Source organism: Nilaparvata lugens, chromosome 8, assembly GCF_014356525.2.
Source record: "Nilaparvata lugens isolate BPH chromosome 8, ASM1435652v1, whole genome shotgun sequence".
Classification (NCBI taxonomy): domain Eukaryota; kingdom Metazoa; phylum Arthropoda; class Insecta; order Hemiptera; family Delphacidae; genus Nilaparvata; species Nilaparvata lugens.
In genome coordinates, this window is record NC_052511.1 from 46,401,343 (window position 1) to 46,414,924 (window position 13,582).

At 34.8% G+C, this 13,582-nt stretch overlaps 1 protein-coding gene across 1 annotated transcript in view; it reads right to left on the reverse strand.

Moving 5' to 3' along the window:
- LOC111049248 (glycine receptor subunit alpha-2) overlaps nt 1-12,322 on the reverse strand; it is a 62,334-nt gene extending 50,012 nt beyond the window's left edge. Inside the window, exon 1 of the mRNA XM_039435163.1 lies at nt 11,870-12,322. Within this exon, the coding sequence (XP_039291097.1) occupies nt 11,870-12,322 (453 nt within the window). The remainder of the gene's footprint in view (nt 1-11,869) is intronic.
- Between the last annotated feature and the right edge of the window lie 1,260 nt (nt 12,323-13,582).

The following is a 13,582-nucleotide window of genomic DNA, read 5'->3' on the forward strand; positions in this document are numbered from 1 at the left end:
TGGAGAAGAAGAAGAAGAAGAGAAGAAGAAGAAGAAGAAAGAAGAAGAAGAAGAAGAAAGAGAAAAGAAGAAGAAGAAGAAGAAGAGAAGAAGAAGAAGAAGAGAAGAAGAAGAAGAAGAGAAGAAGAAGAGAAGAAGAAGAAGAGAAGAAGAAGAAGAAGAGAAGAAGAAGAAGAAGAAAGAAGAAGAAGAAGAAGAAGAAGAAGAAGAAGAAGAAGAGAAGAAGAAGAAGAAGAAGGAAGAAGAAGAAGAAGAAGAAGAGAAGAAGAAAAGGAAAGAGAAGAAGAAGAAGAAGAAGAGAAGAAGAAGAGAAGAAGAAGAGAAGAAGAAAGAAGAAGAAGAAGAAGAAGAGAAGAAGAAGAGAAGAAGAAGAAGAAGAAGAAGAAGAAGAAGAAGGAAAAGGGATCGTGACCTCAGAGTATTGTATTGCATTATTATAATATTATTGCCTGTTGACCATCTAATAGAAATCTCATTGAAGTATTGTGTTGCGGGTTGCCTATACGGTTGTTTGTAGGGGTTACGTGTTAAACACAGTACTTGGATAACTAAATACAAATTAAATAAAATTAATATAGATGAGGAGGATGAGGATATGGTAGTGAAGAAGGAGAAGAAGAAAATGATGGAGAAGAGGAAGAAGAAGAAGAAGAAGAAGAAGAAGAAAAGAAGACAAAAATATAAGTGCCATTGAGAGGAAAATTAGAAAAGTTCTTTCTCTCATAACACAGTAGTCATCCTCATAAAGACATGACTATGGAAGTTGGATACGAAGTACCTACATATTATACGTATATTTGCAACATATATACGTATACCATCATACAGGCAGATACATGGACCAACTTCTATTGTTAGCTTAGCCGGTATCCAAACACACACAAGTCCAGTCCAGCAATACTCCCTCTATACTCCTTCTATACTTCCTCTATACTCCATACTAACTGGCTTGTTTTTCATGATGTACTCAAGCCATAGGCCCCTTAAACGCAAACTCCACTGGTCAAATAATATCGAAGGGTTATTGCAAGGGTCATTCATTAGTGGCAAATATCGAAGTGAGGTCCACGTTATAATGGCAGTGTTTGATTAACATTGGTGTTGCTATCCTTGTCTATCATTCGACAAAGCAGATAGCGCTATCCTTTTCGAGGTCCGTGACGTTGCCTGATCGTTTCGCAACCAGGTAGGGTATAAATTTGACAAAATATTCAATCTTAATGAATAATGAGTGAATTTTCTTGGCTAATTGATGAATTCAAACACGAACGAACAGTTAAGATTACAACAAATTTATCATAACAATTTATAAAATAGAATATTATAGTCCCTTTTTCAAATTAAAAAAATATCGGGACACCGAGCTTCACTCGTTATTTTTATTTATTGACTAGCCGTCAGGCTCGCTTCGCACGCCATATCCGTCTAGAAAGGGGGCTCCACCCCCTGGACCCCCGATTGGGTCGTCCAAGAATGAGTTCAGCAGGCTTGCTTCGCTCGCCTGCATTTTTCATTAGAGCATTTTTATCATTTCATGTTAGGACGATTCAGTTAGGGGTCCAGACTAAACGGATATGGCGAGCGAAGCGAGCCTTACGGCCAGTAATATAATGTTCCCAGGAATAGCTCTGATTGAAGTAGCAGTGCCCAATCAATTTTTCCGCAATAAATGCATTTCAATCTTCAACTTGGTGTCAACCTAGCAAAGTCAACTCAACTTAATGCCAACCTGACAAAATTATTAATTTAGTTACCAGTTAACAACTGTTTCGAAGAGGTACTCTCTCTCTAGTTCTATATTAACATATGGTATGGCCTTTTTTCAATTATAATATAAGAGAATAAGAAGAATATACATGCTAAAAGACGAACTTTAAACCCTTAGAAACCACCCTTAGAGTTAAAATATTGCCAAAAGATTTCTTAGTGCGCCTCTAAAGGGCCAACTGAACATACCTACCAAATTTGAACGTTTATGGTCTGGTAGATTTTTAGTTCTGTGAGTGAGTGAGTCAGTCAGTCAGTCAGTGCCATTTCGCTTTTATATATAGATAAACAGAACACAGCTCTCTAAAATGATCGTGTTTATATTTCACAGCTGGCTATATGTCATGTTATGAATTTCGGGGATGCGATATTTTAATTTTTCACATACTCACTAGCTCATTCACTTTTTTACTATTCACAGCTGTTTCAGCCAAGGATTAATTATCGCTTTAATGTCGTTCAGCGAGTTTTCCCAAGGATGATACCTAGTGCAATCAAATTTTTATATCATGAACCTACTATGTTCCAAATTTCGTGAAAATCGTTAGAGCCGTTTTCGAGATCCGTTGAACATAAATAACCTGATATAAATATTGAAAAACAGAAATTGCTCGTTTAATAATTATAATAGGGTAATAGATTAGGAATACAAAAATCAAAACAACTAGTTTCATGTTCACATCATCTTCAGGTTATAAAATAAGTTTAAAATGAACGTTGAGATAGTTAAAAATGAATCCAATACGTTTAAAATAAACGTTTCCCCCAATATATTAGTGTATATAAATAATCAATTATTTATTTGAAATTTATATTATAACCTGAAGATGGTGTGAACATTGAAACTAGTCATTAAAATTTGTATTTCAAATCTAGTATTTTATCAATTTGGTAAAGGGTACATTATTCTATTTTATGAATAAAAATGAGTAGCCCTGATTCTACATTCTATCATCGACCGAGCGAAGTGAGGTCTAAGATTCAGTCGACGGTCTTTGCATTTCTCTTTATGGTTATATGTTGCGCATTTACGGCGAAACGCGGTAATAGATTATCATGAAATTGACAGGGATGTTCTTTTCAAATTGCGCGTCTACGTATATACAAGGTTTTTCGGAATTTTGCGTTTCAAGGATAATATAGAAGGAAAAGGAGCCTCCTTCATACGCCAAATTAGAGTAAAGATTAATGATTTCATTAATCATTTTTATGATTTATAAATCTTAAATCAGCTGTCGAGTGGATTATAAATTGCATGCAATGACGCATGCAATTCAATATCTCAATGTAACTTAGTGAAAAAACAGCTGTTGTGTGGACTATTAATTGCATGCAGTGAGGCTTCCAATTGATAACTTGAAGCAGCATAGTGTTTTCTCCCGACTTTACTCTGCTTTCAACTAGGTAAGCTTTCGAGGATACTGTAGTAGCATAGTTGTTTACAACAAATTATTAACATTACAATGATAATAATCATTATTTATATTAATAATTATTGTCAATACAACATTTGAAACAGCCATTAGTTGTTTACACACCGATATCTCGCCGAAACTTCAGGACAGTACATAATTCACTCTGATGGAGGCTGTAGTAACTGCGCAAGGTCTACTGTTTACAGAACTACTAGTAAAGCATTGAAATAATAAAATGTAGGTTTAAACTAACAGCTGATCCATCCCCATTTCAAACTGAGACTGTGCATATGGGCCTAAGAACCCGGAACCAGAGACTAACTAAATTAATACATCTGTTACATCCTACATTTGTATCTTATGCTAGCCTAAACTCTCAATATATCTTTCTCCATCCAAATAATACTACCCATTACACTATTCCAGTAGTTCTGTGAACAGTAGACCTCACGCAGTTTTCTCATCCACAAGTATCTGATGTCACCTGTTCTAGTTGATTCACAATCCACAGTTGAATCATAATTTACTCTTAAAAATGTTATTTGTCTTCACCAAGATCAAAAACTCACTTATGTTAATAAACTGAGTTTATGTTTGAATGTGTATACCATAATGATGATTCATCCAGTTTCGTGATAATCTTTCCATCTGATAAAAATATTTCTCAACTATTTAAAAATCTTTTTTTTCAATCAATAATATTATAATTTCTCCTGCATTATTCAGTTCATTTTATCATTTTTAATTTCATTTTCAATCACCTATTGAATTTGTTTTTGAAATGTGAGAGTATTGATACTGATGGGCACCCATCATAAAAAATATTGGAACCCTAACTTATAGAAGAAGACACGGCAAGACACTGTGTAATGCATGCAATGAATAATCTATTTGTCAGCTGATTGATCCTATCTTCAACTTAGATGATATATATAGTGATATCAGAGTATGGAGGAATTCCTTTCCTTTTCATATTATTTTTAAAATGCAAAATTTCAAAAAACCTTGTGTAAAGATCGCAGTTGAAAAATGAATATTCATGCCAAATCTCATAGAAATCTATAAACGCGTTTGGCCGTAATCGCATCACATACAGACAGAAAGCAAATCGAGTTGAAACATAGACCTCACTACGTTCGGTCAATTATATAGATTGAAGCAGTAACATCCTATTAGCTACAGCATATATATATATACATTTATATCAATATATAAGTGCATGTATATAAATATGTATGTACGAATACAGAGTGTAGCTATATTAATATATGTACTCTACAACCCAAATGTAAACCAATTCTAAACGTCATAACAATACACACTGCCAGTCTTCCAGATTAATTACGCTTGTTCAACATTCCACAGTTGACCAGTCCTGTATCCAATTCGTCTTGTATCCCATGTTCCCAGTTCACCACAATCTGGCAGCATAGGCTAAATAGGGGATCACACATGTTGATTATAAAGTTGAGCAGACAGTTTCACCGCTTTCACGAGCAACCGGGTTTCACGAATGTAGAGACAAGAAGCATCCTTACCCCCCCAACCCGCTAAATCCCACCCTCACAGGGTGATAAACCCTTCACAATGTCACCAACCATGGTATTTAAACCCTCCCAACCCTTGAATCCGTTCTTGAAGGGGTAGAGGACCATCTACACCCCCTAAACTACATGGTTCCAACACATTCCAGCTTTTTGGAACACCCCTTGTGAGTAGGGTTGCAGTGGATCATACCCCAAACCCTTACGAAATTCTCCTTTGAGATACACCCACATGTTACCCCGAGCTTCTGTATAACCCGTCTTTGTAACTATAACCCTCTTCCTTCTCCAGCTACCCTCTTGTTATTATCATAGTTATATTCTCGTCCTGTAGCTACAGTGAGGCCCACGTTATAATGGCAGTGTTTGATTGGCAATGGTATTAATTATCGCTTTAATGTCGTTCAGCGAGTTTTCCCAAGGATGATACCTAGTGCAATCAAATTTTTATATCATGAACCTACTATGTTCCAAATTTCGTGAAAATCGTTAGAGCCGTTTTCGAGATCCGTTGAACATAAATAACCTGATATAAATATTGAAAACAGAAATTGCTCGTTTAATAATTATAATAGGGTAATAGATTAGAATACAACAAAATCAAACAACTAGTTTCATGTTCACATCATCTTCAGGTTATAAAATAAGTTTAAATGAACGTTGAGATAGTTAAAAATGAATCCAATACGTTTAAAATAAACGTTTTCCCCCATATATTAGTGATATAAATATCAATTTATTTATTTGAAATTTATATTATACCTGAAGATGGTGTGAACATTGAAACTAGTCATAAAATTGTATTTCAAATCTAGTATTTTATCAATTTGGTAAGGGTACATTATTCTATTTTATGAATAAAAATGAGTAGCCCTGATTCTACATTCTATCATCGACCGTGTGAGGTCTAAGATTCAAGTCGACGGTCTTTGCATTTCTCTTTATGGTTATATGTTGCGCATTTACGGCGAAACGCGTTAATAGATTATCATGAAATTTGATAGGGATGTTTCTTTTTAAATTGCGCGTCTACGTATATACAAGGTTTTTCGGAATTTTGCGTTTCAAGGATAATATAGAAGGAAAAGGAGCCTCCTTCATACGCCAAATTAGAGTAAAGATTAATGATTTCATTAATCATTTTTATGATTTATAAATCTTAAATCAGCTGTCGAGTGGATTATAAATTGCATGCAATGACGCATGCAATTCAATATCTCAATGTAACTTAGTGAAAAAACAGCTGTTGTGTGGACTATTAATTGCATGCAGTGAGGCTTCCAATTGATAACTTGAAGCAGCATAGTGTTTTCTCCCGACTTTACTCTGCTTTCAACTAGGTAAGCTTTCGAGGATACTGTAGTAGCATAGTTGTTTACAACAAATTATTAACATTACAATGATAATAATCATTATTTATATTAATAATTATTGTCAATACACATTTGAAACAGCCATTAGTTGTTTACACACCGATATCTCGCCGAAACTTCAGGACAGTACATAATTCACTCTGATGGAGGCTGTAGTTTTTACTGCGCAAGGTCTACTGTTTACAGAACTACTAGTAAAGCATTGAAATAATAAAATGTAGGTTTAAACTAACAGCTGATCCATCCCCATTTCAAACTGAGACTGTGCATATGGGCCTAAGAACCCGGAACCAGAGACTAACTAAATTAATACATCTGTTACATCCTACATTTGTATCTTATGCTAGCCTAAACTCTCAATATATCTTTCTCCATCCAAATAATACTACCCATTACACTATTCCAGTAGTTCTGTGAACAGTAGACCTCACGCAGTTTTCTCATCCACAAGTATCTGATGTCACCTGTTCTAGTTGATTCACAATCCACAGTTGAATCATAATTTACTCTTAAAAATGTTATTTGTCTTCACCAAGATCAAAAACTCACTTATGTTAATAACCTGAGTTTATGTTGAATGTGTATACCATAATGATGATTCATCCAGTTTCGTGATAATCTTTCCATCTGATAAAAATATTTCTCAACTATTTAAAAATCTTTTTTTTCAATCAATAATATTATAATTTCTCCTGCATTATTCAGTTCATTTTATCATTTTTAATTTCATTTTCAATCACCTATTGAATTTGTTTTTGAAATGTGAGAGTATTGATACTGATGGGCACCCATCATAAAAAATATTGGAACCCTAACTTATAGAAGAAGACACGGCAAGACACTGTGTAATGCATGCAATGAATAATCTATTTGTCAGCTGATTGATCCTATCTTCAACTTAGATGATATATATAGTGATATCAGAGTATGGAGGAATTCCTTTCTTTTTCATATTATTTTTTAAAATGCAAAATTTCAAAAACCTTGGGTAAAGATCGCAGTTGAAAAATGAATATTCATGCCAAATCTCATAGAAATCTATAAACGCGTTTGGCCGTAATCGCATTACATACAGACAGAAAGCAAATCGAGTTGAAACATAGACCTCACTACGTTCGGTCAATTATATAGAAGCAGTAACATCCTATAGCTACAGCATATATATATATACATTTATATCATCTATAAGTGCATGTATATAAAGATGTATGTACGAATACAGAGTGTTCTATATTAATATATGTACTCTACAACCCAAATGTAAACCAATTCTAAACGTCATAACAATACACACTGCCATTCTTCCAGATTAATTACGCTTGTTCAACTTCCACAGTTGACCAGTCCTGTATCCAATTCGTCTTTATCCCATGTTCCCAGTTCACCACAATCTGGCAGCATAGGCTAAATAGGGGATCACACATGTTGATTTAAAGTTGAGCAGACAGTTTCACCGCTTTCACGAGCACCGGGTTTCACGAATGTAGAGACAAGAAGCATCCTTACCCCCCCACCCGCTAAATCCCACCCTCACAGGGTGATAACACCCTCACAATGTCACCAACCATGGTATTTAAACCCTCCCAACCCTTGAATCCGTTCTTGAAGGGTAGAGGACCATCTACACCCCCTAAACTACATGGTTCCAACACATTCCAGCTTTTTGGAACACCCCTTGTGAGTAGGGTTGCAGTGGATCATACCCCAAACCCTTACGAAATTCTCCTTTGAGATACACCCACATGTTACCCCGAGCTTCTGTATAACCCGTCTTATAACTATAACCAGTCTTATAACTATAACCGGTCTTGTAACTATAACCCTCTTCCTTCTTCAGCTACCCCTTGTTATATCATAGTTATATTCTCGTCCTGTAGCTACAGTGAGGCCCACGTTATAATGGCAGTGTTTGATTGACAATGTATTTATTATTTATTTTATTTACAATGCAAATGACACTAATGTAATAACATGAAAGATAATAATAAGGTAGTCCTTGTGCTATTTTTCTTCCAAATTTATAGGTGACAAAGTCCAAGATAAGGTTAGAATTTCACGTGTACAATTTATATAAAATTTTGGTCCAAAATAAACATTAATAATGTATTGCTATCCTTGTCTATCTTTTAACAAAGCGGATAGCGCTATCTCTTTCTCGCTTTGCTCTGTTGCCAGATCTTCTTTCAACAATGTAGAATTAATATTTGAATATCGGGGAACCGAGCTTCGCTTGTTATTTTCATTTATTGATAAACAGAACACAATTCTCTAAAATGACCGTGTTTATATTTCACAGCTGGCTATAGGCCTACGTCATCTTTTGAATTTCGGGGATGCGATATTTTGATTTTTCACATACTCACTTTTTTACTATCCACAGCTGTTTCAGCCAAGGATGAATTATCCTTCCAATGTCGTTCAGCGAGTTTCCTCAGGACGAGACCTAGTGCAATCGAATCTTCATATCATAAACCTACTGTGTTCCAAATTTCGTGAAAATCGTTAGAGCCATTTTTGAGATCCGTTAAACATAAATAACCAGATATAAAAATAGCCAGATATAAAAATAACCAGATATATAAATAACCAGGAATGGAAGGGAAAATAGAAATCTCAGTACCGTTTATGAATTATTTAATCACTATGGTCACTATAAATTATTTAACCAGTATAATTATATTGTAATCTTCATAAATAAAGTACTCAATCAACAAAAGTTTCAAGGTATAGTTTTATTTGTAAAATCTATACTATGATAAAGGAATGAACTACTGGCTTATACACGTACGGGATAGGAAAATTATGTTTGACGCATCATCACGTCTCAACTACTCAACTAATTAACTTGAAATCTTGCATATAGATTCTTAATTAACCAAGGATTGTTAAAGATCAATTTTCAATTCTTCAAGATTTCGTTAGTAAACTTTCAGTTTGTCAAGTTTAGAATAGACCCTTTTAGAATAGATAAGAGTGTGTTATCAACTTCAAGCAGTAAATCCTTCATTTAGAGAGAAAATTCTCAAAGGAATTCAAAATTTAGTGGCAGAGAATTCTCCCATCTAATCACTTACCACAAGAATTGACTTTTAATTCACATTGTGAACTGAGTACAGATTTGTTCGTTCCTTGAACACAGATTTCAAGCAGATTGCTTCTGCTGAATTCAAGCTCAAATCATCTGCTTTTGCTGAATTCAAGCACAAGTCATCTGCTCTGGCTGAATTCATCAGCAGATTGCACTTCAAATGTCTTCCATCAATTCGGTTATTTTCAGCGGGTAGGGCAGAATAATAGACAGAAGCAATTAACACATTCGGTCGAGTGTAAAGGGAACAAGTTTGTCTTCACGCTACCTCACTTTTCGTTCTCTTACTCTCTCACACACGTCAATGCTCTTACATTTCTATCTCTTACATCAATTTTGTTCTCTTCCACACACGTGACGTCCCGAATTTCTATCTCTTGTTTTAACTTCTTTCTCCTTATTTTCTTTCATACAGGCCTATTCTCACATTTCATCTCGTAATTATTTCTCCCTCCTTTTTCTCATCGTACATGTCATTTCCGAAAGTTCTATCTCTTGTTCCAACTCCATTCTCCTTCTTATCTTGTTCTTTCATACAGTTCAATTCTCATATTCTCATCTCGTATTAATTCTTTCTCTCCTTGTTTTATTTCGCTTTCACACGTGAATTCCTATTTTTCCATCTCTTATATAGTGAGGTCCACGTTATAATGGCAGTGTTTGATTGGCAATGGTATTGCTATCCTTGTCTATCATTAAACAAAGCGGATAGCGCCATCTTTTTCTCGATTTGCCCTGTCGCCAGATTGTCTTCTAATAATGTAGAATTAATAATTGAGTAGCTAAATATAACATATTAATTATGGAAATTTATTATGAAATTATTGAATATATAATTTATTTCTTAATATTTAATACAATTGATTATTTTAAACGAGAATGAACCGTTGATATTTCATCAATAAACCTGTATCAGCCACCGTCTATAGAAGGCATTGACAAGACAGAGGATCGACAAAGTTGTTCTCCTATCTTTCTCTACTGTCATGTGTCATTATAACGTGGACCTCACTATAGTAGATTCTTCATTTTTGTTTTCTTTCTCTTTTACACACATCAAATTATTCTTACATCATTATTTGGTAGAGTTAGTGGGGAGGATACTTTTAATATTCTTTCCGAAGAATGGACATTTATATGTCCAAAGCTCCGCCAATCTATGTAGATGCATAACAATATCATCTAAAGTTATTACAAATTGCTTTTTTCATATCATATACAGTTCAATAATTATTTTCTTAGTCTATATCATGTAAATTCATCCATAATTTTGCTGTATTGTAAGTTATTGTATATAAGTGTATAAGCCAGTATATATTGTAATTTACATAAATAAATTACTCAATCAATCTTTGCTCTCGTTCTCTCATTCTCTCTCTCTCTTTATTCAACTCTCATCCATACATGTAACTCTCAACTTCTCCTGTCTCTCTCACTCTCACTCTCTAGAGCTGCCCATCATTTGCTCCAAGTTCCAACATTATTATAGAATTTCAATGTTTAGTGCTTCGTTTCTTGCGATATCCGTAAGGATAATAAATGAAATGGATAAAAATATTTTAAACTCGAATAGTCTGGCACAATTTAGAAACTTTATAATTTATTTATTTATTTATTTATTTATTAGATAGAGCGAACAATACAATAGTCGGAAAAGAAAAAACAGGCTATTGCCCAAAACTTCTTCAATTTCCTGATTTTGTCACAAATCGTCCAAATATTATGAAGGTTATGTTCACTACAATTTCAACACCAAATCTTCAATCTGAAACTTCAATTGTGATCCAGTTTGTGATTTCATTTCTCTCAAGATACTCGGTCAAGTTTACTAAGAAAAATGAACTACTGTTAATAAGATTTGGAATTTGATTTTAATTTTTTTTCTTTTCTTATTTATCGAGTGAACAGTTTAATTTTCTTACTCCTCAGGATTATTTTCATAAACGGAGTGAAGACAATATAAATTCTTTTTTACTTCCATGAAATTATGAACTTTCCCTTAGAACACTTGAAAAAATCTTTTGAATAATTTATTGCTTTTGTTATGACAATTTTCCTTTTTATTTTTATTTTGTTGTTTTAGAGTAGACTACTTATATTGATGCTATGTAGTTGTTTTGGCCTGGTTGGGTGGTAGAGGGAGCCAAATGGTTTCAACCCTGCCAGGAGAAAAATAAAACAATCAATCAATCAATCTCCTACTCTCTCTCATTCTCTCTCGTTCTCTCTCTCTCTCTTCAGAGATAATTTTACAAATCTTAATACTAGTATTTTCATTAGTATTTTACGATATTCAATATTTTTACAATATACCTATTAATAAATAAATCCTTAGTTTATTTAATGAAATTAAATAAATAATAAAAATAAATAAAAAATAAAGGCTTTATTGAACGAAATTTCATTACATTTTAGAAATATCAAGTAAATGTTAATACATTTTATTGTAAGCATTTTCTCCTTGGCTGAGTGCCGTCAGGAGGTGTTGGCAAGCTTTTATATATGAATTTTAATATTATTTATTTATTTTAAAAATAGACAATATATACAAAAAATAAGAATATAAAATACTATTTACAGAGGAAGAGAGGGTATAGTACATCTTGTGTGTATGGATTAAAAATTGAATTCTTGAATCAAGAAATATCTGTACGCCCAAGCATCTCTGCAGTATTGTCCTACCAGCATCCAGTTGTCACCATTCAGGTACGTCTTCAGCTCCTCTACCGCAAGCAAAGTCTTTCCGAAGTATCGCTTTCTGAACTCTGCAAGCACCGGGCACCTGGCTATGAAGTGGACTACATCCTCTTCCTCCTTCATGTTGCATAGAGAACAGATCCTTACATCCTGCCTGTGAATATTGTTGAGACGAATGAGCTCGGTCCTTGACTTCATGAACCACTTAATCAATGTGAAGTCCACTGGTTCATACACATAGTTTGTGAATTGCGTCAGTTCTGGATACAGGGAGTATCGCTGGCTTCTCTGAAGTCTGCCTCTGAATCCCTCTCTCAGTCCCTCAGTGACTCTGATAACAAGAGCCTCAACATCACCCGCAAGGAATTCCGTTGCTGAGACCTCATAAGCCGTTTCCATATTCATCCAGTCTCTGTACACAAACACTTTCCTCTCCATAGTTTCCTTGAGCAGAATATGCGGATACCTATATCAGGCAGATTCATGCATCTCTTCATATACTTGAAGTGGAGCCTAATGTATAGACAAAGAGTGGGAGCAGAGCAGTCTCGAGTAATAGGCAGTAGTTTGGCGCCCACATAGGTAGATTGAAAACCTTCTTAAGGAAAAGACGTTGAACCTTTTCAACTTCCTCAACCATCTTTCTCCCATATTGAGCGCCATAGCACACTGTAGAACGCGCCATTGCTTCAAATACTCCTAGCTTCGATTTGAAGGGAATGTTTTTCTGTGAAAACAGACCGTTGAAAATATTCAATGAGATTTTTGCTGCCGACGACTCTCCCTGAAGTGCTCTGTCAATGACAATCTGGACGTCAATGTCACTCCAAGATACTTGTAGCTGTTCACCACTTCAATTGGCTCATTGTTGTACAGCCAAACCTCATTTCTGCTTATTTTTCCTCCCTTCTGAAGATCACAATCTTGACTTGTCAAGATTAACCTGTAGGTTCCAACTGTTGCAGTATCTCTCCAAACCAGCTATCATCCTTCTCAAAGAGAGTCTGTCCGATGCCAGGAGAACTATATCGTCCGCGTACGCTAACAGCTTTATGTAGACACCCCCAACATTGACCCCCCCATCCAGCCAATCCTCCAAATCATTCACGAATAAAGAAAACAGCAAGGGACTCATCAGGCAGCCTTGCTTTACGCCGGTTCGTGTTTCAAATCTTCCCGACAGCCCCTGATGCCCCCAAACTCTAGCTGTTGACGAATCATACAGATTTCGAAGTGCATTTAGCATCTTGTAGGATACTCCTAGTACTGACAATTTGTAAAACAGCGCCTGCCTGTCTATCCTGTCGAAAGCAGCTGAGAAGTCGACGAAGAAGGCATATACTTTATTTCCACGACCACATAGTTTGATGTTGACAATACTCATGATATTGAATATGTTGTCTATGGTGGAATAAGACTTCCTGAAGCCCGCCTGGAATTCGCGTAAGACTTGGTGTTGTATTTAATGAAATTAACGTTTTGGTAGAGAGTTAGTGGGAAACATATTTTTTATATTCTTTCCGAAGAAAGGACATTGATATGTCCAAAGCTCCGCTAATTTATGTACATACATAACAATATCATCTATATTTATTCTAAATTGCTTTTTTCATATCATATACAGTTGAATAATTATTTTCTTAGTCTATATCATTTAAATTCATCGATAATTTTGCTTTATTGTAAGCTATTGTATAT